This window comes from Diabrotica undecimpunctata, chromosome 6 (assembly GCF_040954645.1).
Source record: "Diabrotica undecimpunctata isolate CICGRU chromosome 6, icDiaUnde3, whole genome shotgun sequence".
NCBI lineage: Eukaryota > Metazoa > Arthropoda > Insecta > Coleoptera > Chrysomelidae > Diabrotica > Diabrotica undecimpunctata.
Window position 1 is genome coordinate 14,991,276 of NC_092808.1, and position 15,674 is coordinate 15,006,949.

General features: G+C 32.2%; 1 protein-coding gene across 1 annotated transcript in view; it reads right to left on the reverse strand.

The window, feature by feature from the left end:
• Positions 1-913: 913 nt before the first annotated feature.
• Positions 914-15,674, reverse strand: part of LOC140443028 (uncharacterized) — a 79,555-nt gene continuing 64,794 nt past the window's right edge. Inside the window, exons 8-9 of the mRNA XM_072534056.1 lie at positions 7,683-7,738; positions 914-1,880 (exon numbers count right to left, since the gene is read on the reverse strand). Of these exons, the coding sequence (XP_072390157.1) occupies positions 987-1,880; positions 7,683-7,738 (950 nt within the window). The 3' untranslated portion in view covers positions 914-986. The remainder of the gene's footprint in view (positions 1,881-7,682; positions 7,739-15,674) is intronic.

The following is a 15,674-nucleotide window of genomic DNA, read 5'->3' on the forward strand; positions in this document are numbered from 1 at the left end:
TGTAAACTTGTTGACAAATATCTGTTTTTCATTGAGTTACCCGTATCAACAGTTTAGGGATTTGCATACATAATTTATTGTTTTATTGCTCTCTCATACATAAAAATACACTATATATATATATATATATATATATATATATATATATATATATATATATATACACTATAGATGGGGAACATGGTTAAATTTAGTAAATTTCATAACCGATAATTTTGAGGGAATTAGAGACGTGATTTGTAGTTTCGATGTAGATAGCTCAGGTGCTATAAAAAATGTGTGGACGTTTTAAAAAAACCGTTATTAAAAAGTAATTTGGCACATATCCAAACCAATTTTTTAATATTGCTGAATCAATTACTAGATTAGAAAAGCAAAATATTTCATTAGACCAAAGTATTGAAATTATTGATTCATTAAACCGAAAAATTAAACACCTTGGGGAAAGCAACAAACTGTATTAAAAATTTTGCGCAGTATTAATGAAAAATAAGTGATATCAAAAAATAATTCTCTAGAAAAATTCTCTCAGTTTTTCTCTAAAAAATTTAGAGAAACATAAAGAAACACACAAGGAATGATAATGATGATGAATGATGATAAATCAAATAATAAATGAATGTAATGATGTGGATATTACGTTTTTTATTTATATGCATTACATGCATAATACATAGAAAGCATAATTTAGTGCATATTTTAACTGTTTTTTTGTGCATATTTACATGCATATTTTAGGGTTTTTTAAGTGCATATTTCCCGAACTCTAGTAATTACTAAGAAGTTTTTTATTTATCATTACCTGTATATTTTATAAAGATCGTTCATAATTGCAAATCCATATATGATATAAATATAACTACGTCAAGATATAAATTGTGTGGAATATTTGTTAAAACATAATAGAAATATATTTGTTGTAAAAATTTATTATCTAAAAAATAAATACATCGTATTTACAAGGCAATATCCAGCGGAATGTTTATTTAGTGGTAGTATGGAGATCCGTATGGGGATGCGTATGGAGATGCGTATCCAAGAGGAGCAGCTACTTTAAGAGCTGGTTGGGCATAAGCGATTGGAGCAGCTACTTTCAACGCGGGTTGAGCATAGGCGATCGGGGCGGCTACTTTTGCTACAACTGGAGCAGCTACGGCTTTAACAGCGACACCAAGTGGTTCCCTGTGTACGACAGCATTGAAACCGTTGTGTGGATCGGCGGTGTAGTCAACGGTACGTTTTGTACCATCAGAATCGATAAGGGAGTAGCTACCTTGGACAACATCACCACGACGGGATTCTTGTTGGCTTTTGCTGTCTCCGGTGTGAGGGTCGCTTACTGCATATCCGAAATCGTAGTGAGCTGGTGCAGATGGTTCGGCGTAAACTGCTTTGGCAACAGGAGCGGCATATGCAACTGGAGCTGCTACTTTCAATGCTGGGGCAGCATAATGTACTGGGGCAGCTACTTTAAGAGCTGGAGCGGCATAAGAGAGAGCTGGAGCGGCGTAGGATAGAGCTGGAGCTGCGTATGAGACTGGAGCAGCTACTTTGGCGATGGTTGGGGCAGCGGCGTAGGCTACTGGTGAGGATACACTGGAGTAAGAAACGGCTGGAGCTGATGAGTAGGCAACTTTAGCGACTGGTGCGGCGTATGAAAGAGCTGGAGCGGCATATGATACAGCTGGAGCAGCTATCTTGGCAATAGTTGGTGCTGCGGCATATGCTACAGGTGCAGAAATGCTGGAATATGAGACTGCTGGGGCTTGTGAGTAGGCAACTTTAGCTACGGCTGGTGCAGCGTAGGCAAATGGTGAGGAGTAAGCTTCTCCGATCACTCCTGCACGAGCGACTGAGACAAAAGCGGCGAATGCCAAAAACTAGAACAAAATAAGAATAATTAGTATTTTTAAAACATATCTTAACCACAATTATTTTGGTTTTATTGTTTGCTGTACTATGTAATATCATATATTAAAAATGGACTACTTAAATGCTAAAATAAGTGCTAAAAAAATTAAAGTCCGTCAAACTGCAGTGTAAAAAGATTGTAACAAAGAAAAATATTTGTCGCTTACTTAAAATAACAACTATATTCACAAGAAAAATTAAATATAGTTTCACAAGTAAAAATACCTTAAAAGGAAGACTACAAAAAGAAGACTATGTCGTAATAGTAATATAAGATTAAAGTAAGAAAGAGCTAGTAAAGAAATGGGTCCATATGGAGAAAACTATAATGAAATAGGATGAAAGTAGAAAATTCCTAATTTGTGACTTTTTTTATTCTCGGAATAATGAAGAACTTCTTCAAAAACTATACATGTAACAGATAAAGACGTGAAAGGATTAAATAAAATTTATACGGGAAATATTTAAATCATCTAAGATACGCCGATGATGTACTCCTGATCGCAACAACTATGGAACAAATACGAATAATGATTTCAGACCTAGAAAAAACATCACTTGAGAAAGGAATAAAAATGTATATAAAGAAAACTAAAATAATGACTAATACAGAAGAGAGATCAGTAATTACCATAGGTGGAACAAACATAGAACACGCCCAAGAATATATTTACTTAGGACAAGCTATCAGAGCAGACAAAAGTAACCAGACTAAAGAAATAACCAGAAGAATAAGAATGGGGTGGGCTGCATTCGGAAAACTCTCATCTACTATCAAAAACCAAAAAATACCTTTAAAATTAAGAACGAAGATATTTAATGCATGCGTCCTACCTGTTCTGATATATGGTGCCCAGACGTGGACGTGTACCAAGAGCAACTTAGATAGAATAAAGAAAACTCAAAGAGCTATGGAAAGACAAATGTTGAGAATATCGTTGAGGGATAAAAAAAGAAACGAGTGGATAAGATGCAAAACCGACGCCAAACAACAGACGCTGTCAAACATGCATTGAAATTAAAATGGAAATGGGCCGGCATAACGAAAGATATCAGAATGGAAGATGGAATAAAGAAATTTGGCCGCTGGAGACCATATACTGCAAAAAGGTCAAGAGGTCGACCGCAAATGAGATGGAAAGATGACATTGAGCAAAGCGCAGGTCCAATGTGGAAAAGACAAACAGAAGACAGAGACAAATGGATACAAATGGGAGAGGCCTATATTCAACACATGAATAGATTTTGGGCTATAGATAGATAGATACGGAGGAACCTAATCAAGAGACTACACAGACCTATGGTGGACCTGAAAACAATTTTGACAGGGCTAATCCTGACGAACATCTTTTACTTACTTTACACAACAAACATACAGTATAAAAATAATTAAAAATATATAGGTATCAAATCAGTACAATAAAAGAAAAATAGAAGAAAAACTAATCGATCCGATAAAAGTTGGCTCTGAGATAAGACAGAAAGGTTCTGTAAGTCCACTACTGTTTATAACACAAAGTGCTGGTTCTGTCAAACGAGCCATTAAGGTGCAATAATGCAATAGTACTTATAATACCGAAACCGGACCCCAAACAGTAAGATCAGAATTCTGGAGAGCGAAAATATGAAAATTCTAAGAACGATTTTTTTTTAAATGGATGAAGAAAACACAGGAATAAAGCCAGTAGCCTTGACAAAAATATATAATTAAAATAGTAAACATTTAAGACTGGACCAAATAAAAAAAAGAGTGGAGGAAAATTGTAGTAAAACCAGCTAAAGATCATTCTCCAGTGGGACGACGATCAGTGAGATCTAGAAAAGCACTAGGATAATATTATACTGGATGCACATTGAAAACAGGCTGATTAGGTATATTGCCGAAGAAGATGCTTACACGAACGAAGAAGAATAAGGAGGAACAGAAGATTTCCACTCTCCAATCAACTCGGTATTGCATAATAAATTGTTATGTTGAATTTCTTCTTCTTAAAGTGCCCTCTCCTCAATGGAGGTTGGCTACTACAATTTTAAAATCTTTTCTATCTTCAGCTGTTCTTATTAGCTGTTCAAAATTTAGCCCTGTCCATTGTCGGATGTTTCTGAGCCACGATAGTCTTTTCCTTCCTAGGCCTCTCTTTCCCTCGATTTTTCCTTTCACTATAAGTTGGGCATATTGGTACTTATTATTTCTTAGTATGTATGTTGAATAATTGCCACAAAAAAGAGATTCCTAACACAAACAGCAAATAAAACAAAATACACAAAAATAGAAGTAGTATTACTTATGAAGTAAGTGAAAGATATGATTAAAAAAAAAGTGGAACAGTAAGCGGTATTGTAGACAAGCGCAAAGCTTCTTATTATGTGGTTTTTAAATTTACGCCACCTGTTAACGTAAACAAAGTATACGTTGTTTACTTATGACAAACTTTAACAAATGTCGACAGCCATTTTGAAAATGTTGACTGTGGTATTTAGTAAGTTTACTTTGAACAAAAACAGTTTATTACATGTACAAGCTCTTTACAGAAGGTTGAGATAATTTTGATAATCATACAATCCTCAGGTCAACAACTGATGAAACCATTAAATAAGTGAAAAATATTGTTATGGAAAATGATCTTAAAACCATTAGAGATTTTGCTGGAGATGTCGGAAAATCAGTTGACTTATGCCATGCTATTTTGGGAACAACAAGTCATATTTGACCAAGATATTTGCCAGTTCTCAGGTCATTACTTGCTTTTGTTTTTTTACAGCACACAGAAAAAACATGACAGTTTGACATACAAAAAATGCACATCAGAAGTGCTGTAAAGGTTGGAAAAAGCTCTTACACAAGATATTACACCTGAGAAGAAAGAAGAAAATAGATATTGATGAACAAGTAATTTATTTTTGAGAAAAATCTAGTGATCTTTTTTTTTGAATACACCTCGTATATTACAAACTAACCACTTATTAAGATTTACAAGCGATGATTTGACCTTTCTGAAAATGCTAAATAAACAATTTCCAATTTTACAGTTCTGGATAATTCTCACCATACCTTAATTAAAAAATGAAAAAATTTACTTCAACATGAATTCCTCTCCCAAATTAAAGTTAAATTTATAAGATTTAAATTGCTGAATATAAAATATAAAATATGGTATTTTAGTAAAGACAAAAAATAAAAAAAATAGAATATATTTTTTTCTGTCTGTAAGTAACCGCATTAAACTTATATCGATATTAAAGAAAAAGTTAATAACTAAACCAAGCACAATGTCAGCAATAATATCCTAAAGCATTTGGTTACAATTGGTAATGATTGGTAACCTGGATGGAACAGAAGAACCAGAAATCCAAAGAAGAATAGTAAAGGGAAACAAAGCTTATTTTTCACTCGATCATGTGTTTGGCTCCAAAAACACACACTGGAGATCGAAAATCAGGGTCTACAAAACTATTATCAGAACAATAGTATGTTATGAATGCGACACATGGGTGATGACAGAAGAGACAAAAAGAAAACTGGAAGTCTTCGAAAGAAAAGTCGTAAGAAAGATATTTGGACCTATTAAAGAAAACGGAATATGGAGATCCAGGTATAACCATGAACTCTACCAACTGTTCAAAGAGACACCGATCTCAGAATTCGTTAAACTTCAGAGACTTCGCTGGGCTGGTCATGTAGTAAGAATGGAGACAGAAAGATTGCCGAAAAGAGCCCTAGATAGTAAAATGCAGGGCGCAAGACCAAAAGAAAGGCCACGGAAAAGATGGGAGGATGAAGTGGCAGCGGACGCGCAAAATTTGCTAGACGTGAGAACCTGGAGAAGATCGGTGCGGGACCGACAAGATTGGAGGCATAGTTTGGAGGAGGCCAAGGTCCGATTTGGGCTGTAGCGCCATTGGAGAGAGAGATTTGGTTACAATTATTATTATCTTCTCTTTTTATTCTTTAAATAATAAATAAAAGACGAGTAAAATTAGGATTGGATATACACGAAAAAGAAGGTTTTTGAACAGTGCGTACTTTCGATTTTGAATTATGGCGCAAAACTTTCATACTCACTAAAATATCTGTGGAAAAAATCAGAGTCATTCAGCAAACTATAGAACGATCGATGTTAGGATGAACATTAAGAGATAAAGAGTTAACTAAGAATTTATACAGAACTCAAAGAAGCTGTAGAAGTGGAATAACATACATGAAGTACAATTGGGCGGGACACCTGGCCAGAATGAACGACAGTGGACTAAACACATGGTGCAGTAGCGTCCTAGGTTTGATGCAAATAGAACTAGAGGTAGACCTCTAACACGATAGAGCAATGGCATTAAGAGAGTCGCATACAAGCTGAAATAGGTCAACCCACGCTAGATCTTCGTAAGCAGCTATTAACCATTAATTACACTTCTAGCATAACTCTAAATAAAAGAATTCCAACAAATAACATTTTAGACATATCCATGGCTAACGACTCTTTAATGTTCAATCTCCCATATTCCCGCAGAATTTATCATGCAATGAACCTACTTAACTGGAAGCAATTTCCACCCTTATATCAATACAAAAATATATCTTTATCTTGACCTTGGATTATAAAATTCTAACAGTCAATTGCAGTCTATTACAATTTCAAAAAAAAAATAGCACCAACCCAAATCTTATCATACAACTCTTCACAGATCAAATTAACTCCCATTCCGATTACACTATCAAAGATAGAATGTTTCTGAAAATGTTATCGAGTAAAAAAACGGACAAAAAAAAGTGAGTAAAAAAATAAAGAATATCAATAAAACAACAAGTAACAAAAGAGAAGAGAAAAGAATAAAGTTGTACAAATATATAAAAGAGCTAGTGATAACAGATGGGTAAAGCAATATAATAGAGTTTTATAAATAACAGGTTACTATAGAAGATCGCGCAGAAAAAAAACTTAGAAAGCCATGACACAAACCTCTATAAGAGCTGAGAATGCAAACCCCAAATACAATTACGAAGACACTTGTATTGAAATATACTTTATGTAATCAAATGAATTATTTTTAAATATAAATTAGTCAGAATAATACACTTTAAACAAATTGAAACCCACAGCATTTTATAGTTTTGTACTTAAAATTATCAATATAAAGAGACATTTTAAAATGAAAAGGTTCGCTTAAAGTTTATTCCTAAGATATATATATATATATATTTATATATATATATATATATATATATATATATATATATATATATATATATATATATATATATATCAATATAAGACTCCAGAAATGGATAAATTGATTAAATTTTAAGATGAGAAATTAAAAAAGAAAAAGGTCTAAAGCAAATAGTGGTAGAAGATAAAAAGAAAGTAGTAAAAACAAATTTACAGTGATTTACGGAAACAAAAAATATTTTTGAATACAGTTTACACTTAATACTACATTTACGAATGTAAAGTATATTAGAAATAGTAAAGAAATAGAGAGAAAAACAAAAAGTAAAATATTTGTATTGAGAATAAACAAAAATAATTTTAAACTTTTTAATATTTTGAAATTGACAACAGAAAAATAAAAGAAGTAAAAATTATAAAATTTTACAGTAAAATAATATTGTACTCGTATTAAAACCAAGATAGAAGAAAAGACACAGAATTTAAAAAATATATGCAAACATAATCGACTATACTGAAGCATTGATTAATTGATTTGCCGAATAAATGTCTTGTAAATCTCGTTACAAATTGTTCACTGTATATACTGATTCAAAAGATACTCACTTTGAAAGCCATGTTTGTGAGATGTGAATGTGACTGTGCGTTATGCTTTCCGAAGTCTACTTTTATAGTTTAAATATCGGCGTAGAGGCGTGGCCGATCGCCTGGACCTGCTTTATAATCATTCAAAGAACTGATCAACATATTTCGACACCCCCGAGCAAGGAGGCTGTAAAGTTAATTGTATCAATCTCATTGCCCTAGTGCACAAATAATATATTAAACACTTATTTAATAAAATTACGCTGAAGAGATGTTAAGCTATTTTTTTCTTTGGTAAATTTAAACTTATACGAAAACAAGATACCAAAAAAATAATGCGACAATTGAAGTGTTCTACCGAACAACGATCTATGTTACAAATTTTTTTTCAGAAAAAAAAAGGATTTTTTTGCAAAAATTCAATACAGACCTTTATTCCACAATGAATAAAAATACAATTCGTTTGTTGTAATATGTATTTTATGCAAAAAATATTATATGTTAACCTAAATAAATAAAACAAGACATAAACAAGACCTATAATAAAAAACAAACGAAATGTGTAAAAACTTATTCTTGTGGGACTCATCAAATTCTGCGTATTCACTGTTCATACATGGAATCATCAAACCTAACTAACCTAACTCAGCAGCAATATTAATTTGATTAAACCCAGCCTGAGAGACTTGCACACCCCTTTTCGGGTGTTCGTGAAACCAAAAACCACTCCACCGCGCTGCAATTCTCCAGACCATCCCTTTTTCCCCTATAACTAGACTTCGGCAAATATGCATATTGCATATTTTGCATATTGTGCATATTTTATGCAAATATTTCATATTTTGGCATATTTGTATAAAAGTTTGCATCAAGTGCATAAAAGTTCAGATTTTTATACTGTATTTGAAAATTTTTAAACATACCAATTTATTTCAATTCTTGTATAAAATTTTGTAGTCATTTTAATCAAGAAATGATCTAAGTACGTAATCTCTACAGGTACAAAACATTTACAATTTCAAAGAAGATCAATTTAAGTAGCCCTCAACATTCTTAGAAAGTCTCGGTCACTGAGGCATTCAGTTATTGGATAATCGCTAAGGGTTCGCTTATTTGCATTTTATGATCTAATCCCCAAATCTATCTACAATTTATTGTATCTTAACAGCAGGTAAACGGCTAATAGTTTTGTTCCTAATTTAAGGATTTTCCAAAATCTCCCAGTTTATTGAATTAGGTACCTAAACATTTCTAATTTGATGCTCAGATTTGTAAATCATTTTTGTTTTGATATTCAAAGCGTAAATACTGGTTGTGCGTAACAAAAAGGAAGATTGTGATTTTATAATGCCTAAAACAACCAGTGCTTCAACTTGGCTTAAACCTTATAAAGAGCTGTCTATGGATATGAGAAAAATCTACTGTTCAGTCTGTGGCAAAATTGTAAGTATCTAATATTTTCTATTAAATATCTAATATTTCATACATACAGGGTGTTTCCAAATGACACTTACAACGTTTGACTGTAGATACTTCTCGAAAAATTGAACAAAACGATATAGTTAATGAGGGGTCAAACTTATTTACTTTTCGAGATACAGGGTGTTAAAATTAAACAAAATTAAATTCTTTTAGTTAATAACAACAATAACTTTAACCAGTTATTTGATTAACCAAAAACACCTTGTATATTTTTATATTTTAAAGGTTGGGTTAAAATAAAGGTTTTTATTTTTATTTATAGATAGCATGTGAGAAGAAATTTCAGATAGACCAACATGTGAGAACTGCTTCACACATTGCAAAAAAAGGAAAAATAGGAGGAAAACATCAAACTTCAATGGCTAAATGTTTCCAATCTACTTCAAAAAAATTAGATGAGCAAGAAACTTTTAATGAAGACTTGTGTCGCGCATTAGTGTCTGCAAACATACCGCTTTCAAAATTAGCAAATGTAAATTTTAGTTCGTTTCTAAAAAAATATTGCAAACTTAATGTTCCAAGTGATCGGTCTCTAAGAAGAAATAATGTGAACGGGCTATACTCGTCGGTGTTAATTAATATTAAGGAAGAAATTGCAGATAATTATTTTTACATATCTGTAGACGAAACCACTGATTCCTCAGGAAAGTATATTGCTCATTTATTGATTGGTGTTCTTAAAGAAGATACCTTACCAAAATCTCATCTTATTTCATGCCAGCAACTTGAGAAAACAAATGCTTTAACAATTTCGCGTTTTATACAAGAAACATTAGCAACTTTGTTTCTTCCGACAACTATTCCTTCTAATAAATGACTGCTTATTTTATCGGATGCTGCTCCTTATATGGTGAAAGCAGGACAAAATTTAAAAATATTTTTCCCAGATTTAATACATGATACTTGTGTAGCGCATGGATTAAACAGAGTTGCAGAGGAAATACGAAAAAAGTTTCCTCTTGTAAATACCATGATATCCAGTGTCAAAAAAGTATTTCTTAAATCTCCTATAAGAATTCAACTTTATAAAGAAATGCTACCTAACATTCCTCTTCCACCACAACCTATTTTAACGCGATGGGGAACATGGTTAGAAGCAGCTAATTTTTATGCAGATCATTTTGTTAAAATAAAGAACATAATTGATACGTTAACAGATGAAAGTTCCCAATCTCTTTTGGATTCTAAACAAACTTTTCAGAGTAACTTGCTTCAACAAGAACTTTCATTTATAAAATCAAATTTTAGTTTTGTTCAAAAAACAATTACTCAGTTAGAATCACCAAAACTGTCATTGTTCGAAAGTACAGCATTAATAGAAGAATTTGCGTCATGTTGTCGGAACGTTAGAGGTAATATTGGAAAAGATATTTTAAAAAAATTTGAAGCTACTATGGAAAAAAATAAAGGTTACCATATTCTTTCTGAAGTAGTCAGTGTTCTAGCTGGAAATATTTCGGAAACAATTAATTTAGAACCAAATGTTTTGGTTAGTTTGAAAAATGCTCCCGTTACATCAGTTGATGTTGAACGAAGTTTTTCCATATATGTACTCAGACAGAAGCCACAAGTTTTTGTTAGAAAATTTTGAACACCACTTGGTCATTTATTGTTACCATAATTCTAAATAAGTTTATTCATACTTAAAAATGATGTAGTTACTTAAAATAAATGTAAATCTTAATGAATAGTAGGAAATATTTAGTTATGTACACTTTTTTTTTAAATAAAATTGTTACTATTTTACGATTTTTTTATTTATTTGTATGCATATTTTATTTGTATGTATATATTTGCATATTTTCGGATAAACACGTGCATATTTATGCGCATATTTTCTACATTTTTATTTGCATATTTGCCGAAGTCTACCTATAACACTCTAATGAGCGATAGGGTCCCTATTAACAGCTAAGTGCTTGTCGTGTGAGAGTCTTTGACTCGGTGCTTGAGGATGTGGGCACTTCGTGCCCGAGTTTTGGGGTTTTGTTATTTTGATTGGTCCGTTTTCGCCTTTTTGTTAGTGTTTTGTGGTTTTTTTTGGAAAACGAAGCTGTTTATTAAGTTTTATATAATTTTTTTGAAGGCTGTCAGAAAAATAAAATCTTATTAGTGGTCATGACACAGTGCCATGAGTATCATCGTTAATAGAGCTACAAACCTACTTATCTAGTATTTATTTATTTGCCAGGGTTTGTTACTTTGTACGTTTGTGCTTCCATCGATAAAACTCGTCGTAAAAACCTTTTATCTAATTATCTCCCCCAATATCGGGCTTGGGTGGTTTTTCAGCTCAGCGAACCTAACTCTAGCTTTTTCGACTATCGTGTCAATCACCCTTACTTGTTAAAGTTCTAAGAACAAAAAAAGTTCAGCTTCGTATCTAGGTACATTTACTGCTTCACGTAGGCTGCTGTTGTGGGCCGCTTGTAACCTTTTTTTGTTTGTGTTGCAGATATGTTCCCATGCGAGAGATGCATCTGTTAGTTGAGGCAAGTATATAGGTAGTATTCTTGGTTTATTATGATTACCAGGTATTTAGTATCTTTTTTTCATTAGATGGAATTGTTTTCGGAGTTCCTAGTTCGGTCAGGACTTGCCCTATTGGAACTCTGAAGCTTCGGTTGCCCAAGTACGGAGAGATCTGTCTCATTGCCTCTTACTTTATATGTCAGTCCTTTATGTCAGACTCTATCAAAGGCTTTGCTTATGTCCAGGAAGACTGCTCCTATGAACTGCTTATCGTTAAATCCAGCTATGTACTCTGTTAGTCCAATTACTTGCTGGAGTGGTCTGCTCTAAATCCGAACTGAGTAGCTGAAATAAGTATCTGCTTGAAGTCTGCTTGGTATGACTCTTTCCACAATATTACTGACTACTGTAAGTCAGGTTATCGGCTTGTAGTTTTATGAGAACGTGGTGTTCTTTCCTGGCTTTGAGATCATGATGACATAGGTTTCTTTTTCTCAGTTTGGGAAGAATCTATATCTAAGTATCGCGTTTGTTAAATTTGTTAGAAATACTATGTTAGAAGTACTTTGGTGACGATCTCATTTGGTTTATTTGGCCCTTCTTTCTGTTATTCGGCTGTTTTGATGAAGTCTATATCTTTTTCTTTGTGATAATTTAGTGTACATTCTATTTTGACAGTTACCTCATCACCCAGGCTTTTACATCGATAGGGTAGACAATTTCATTCTCGTCGTGTAGTTCTGGTATAGGCTATCTGTAATTTCTGAGAATTTTTTGCAATTTCTATATGTTGCATATTTGGATCTTGTTCCTTTATCTCCTAGAGGTGGTTGTTTCAGTTGTGGCTTCTATATTCTTGCAGCGCCGTTTTCACCTCTCTGTTTAGCCGATTTGTTTGGTTTTTGTCATCCTGGTTTCCTATCCTTCTAGCCCTCTTTTTGATTTGTTCATTTTCCCTTATAATATGATTTAATTTCTGGTTTATGTCTCTAAACCTTCCTATGTTTATGCCTATGTCAACTTCAGTAGTGCTATTTCTGATCGCTTCTTATACAATATTTTGGAAATCTAGGACTCTTTTCTTTATTTTTTGTGGGTTATTGATTACTGGTACGTTGTTAATCCCAATGCTTACAAGCTTTTTGTAGTTTGAACACTTTGTTTTCTTTCTACTCCTTCTTTCCGTGACGTTTTCCTTCAATGTTTTTATTTCCAATAGTATGGAGTTGTGGGGGATCGTTCCAATTTGGGGATCTCGCATTTAGGTCTCTTGTTACTATAGACGTATCTGCTATGTTAAGGAACGCATTTAGGTAGTCGTCAAGCCTCTGACGTCTTCTTGCCTCGTTTGCACTTTGATTGTGGTTGCTTCCATAGTGTTTAGCTCTGTTATAACTTTAAAACGATTTTTTTTTGTAAAAAAAGGAGGAAACAAGCTTGTTCTTATTCAATGTGTTTTAACCACTTAGATTGCATTAAAAACCTTCGTAGTTCGTCTGGAAAATCTTTATAATATAATAAAAGAGCCCAACAAATTTTATTAAAATCGATTTAGTAGATTTTGCATAATAATTTTGCAATCTAATTTTTTTTTTATTTAAATGTTTTTAAAATCTTGTACAACAAAAACTAAAAAATGTAGAAATTTGCCAATTTTTTCACTTATAAAAGAGCACTTTACCTATTCAACACACTTTATAGAATTACAATCGGATTATTTCTGAAGGCATCAGAATTTTTTTTAAATTTGAAACAATTTTTTGGCTTATACACAAATAGGATATCTCGGTAAATATTAGTTTAAATTAATGTCAGAAAAAATCATTGGAAAAGACCCAGGAAGACGCTTCTTTAAAAAACGGTCTATAGTTTTTGAAGTTATACTTCTATACGCGCGCTCCACGTTGGAAATTTGTATGGGAGTGAATCTGTGAAATCATTACATATGTAAGATAATGAGTAAGAGAGAGACAGAAGATATATTTTCTCTCTCTTCATCTCTCGAATATAAAAATGTTCCTTTTGTATATATAATTTAATATTATATATATTATATAAAGATATAATATACATATAATATTATATATATATAATAAAATATTTATTAATATTATTATTTATGTGATATGTTTTGTATTATTTATTAAATGTTCATAATTATATTAGTCTTTTGTATTTCAAAACAATAATCTCAATAAATCACTGTATGATCCAGAACTGTCAGTTTTGAAATACGTTTGTGTCATGTCCTCGGTAGTATAGTAGTCAGTATCCCCGTCCTGTCACGCGGGAGACCGGGGTTCGATTCCCAGTCGGGGAGGACTTTTTTATTAATATTATTACTATAATATTATAATATTACTATTATTATTATGAATATTGCATTTTAATTTGTATTGTATTATTATATTAATAACAAAATAAACAATGATTTATGATAAACAATGATAAACAAATAATTTTACATTCAACTCCTTTCATACATAATATGAAAATAAAAATATACATTTTCATCAAAATATTGATTCAATCCTTCATTTACTATACTCCTACTACAGGTCAAAAGTTGTTTATTATGTTGTATGTCTTACCTATAGCATTACATATGTAATGATTGTGCAGATTGACTCTCAAATAAATTTGTAACGGCGAATGCGTGTATAGAAGTGTAACTTCCACCGGCAGTCCCACTGGACTGCCACACCCGTTTTTATTTTTTATCAAAATGTAATTTATACAATCAAAAGCTTTGTCATAGTCACAAAAAACAGTGGCGGTGTAAAGATTATTGTTTAGTGCTTGGTAAACCTTATGTAGTACAGAAAACATAGCACCACTGGTACATTTATTGGAGAAAAAGCCGAACTGACTTTGTGATAAAATGTTGTTTTCAACGAAAAAGGACATAAGTTGGGCTTTTATAAGTCTCTCAATAATTTTCGATGGGACCAGTAGTAAGGTAATAGGTCTACAGTTGCAGACATTCAATTTTTCACCACCCTTATGAAGAGGAATAATAATGGCTGTCTTTAGGCACGCTGGAAATATAAGGTATCATTAATTCGTCAGACCAGGACTTCCAACACATTTTTTGGGAGATTTAAGAAAATTGATATGGATAGTCCATCAGTACTACAGGAAGATTCGCTTTTGATACTACCGATAGTTTGAATCAATGCAGATTTATTAACTGGTTTTATAAAGAATCAATTCAAGACCTTTTTTGAATTGGGGAATTGGGGAGGAATCTTGTTGTACCAAAATAGTTGATGTTATATTTTTACTTACATTAACGAAGTATTCATTTAGATTTTCAGGTTCGGAAGAGAAAATGATTGAGCTGTGTTAGTTTTATTTCGAAGATTGTTTATTATGGACCAAGTTTCTCTTACAACATTTTTAGAGCTTCCCAGAGGATTTTGATAGTACATTTTTTTAGTTATTTTGATGAGTTTTAGGCAGGTTTCTCTGTACTTGGAGATATATTCAGTGACAAAGAGGTTGGTAGTAATTTTCTTGGTGTACAGTAGTGAACGCATATTCTTAACTGATATGCGGATACCTTTGGTAGTCCAGGGTTTGTGATGTTTTGACTTAATTGTAGTTAAAGGAAACGTTTTATTAAAAATATAGACAAGACTACTAGAAAATCTTTGACATCTTATTTACATTTTTGTTACCTTGAAAATTTAATCCACAGCCCTTTAAATATTACCGTTTTTTTTTTTCAATAAAAGTGTAAATATTTTAAAAAACGCCTATAAAACCGTATACAAACTCTTTATATTTTAATAAATACCTTCAAAAATGGTTTAATGGTATAGGGTGTTTCATTTAAAAAAACAAAACGATTTCATATCGTTGTTCTGGCTAACCCTGTACAATCGAAAACAATTTTAAATTACAGACGTCTTTGTTATACATCAATTTTGTTTGAAACATTTTTTATATACTCTATAGTTTAGTCGTAATCAAAGAAAATCAGAGATTTGGCGCATCCCCAATTGCAAACATTAATTAAAACATGTCATAAATCTCACAATAATCGGTAACGTAGAA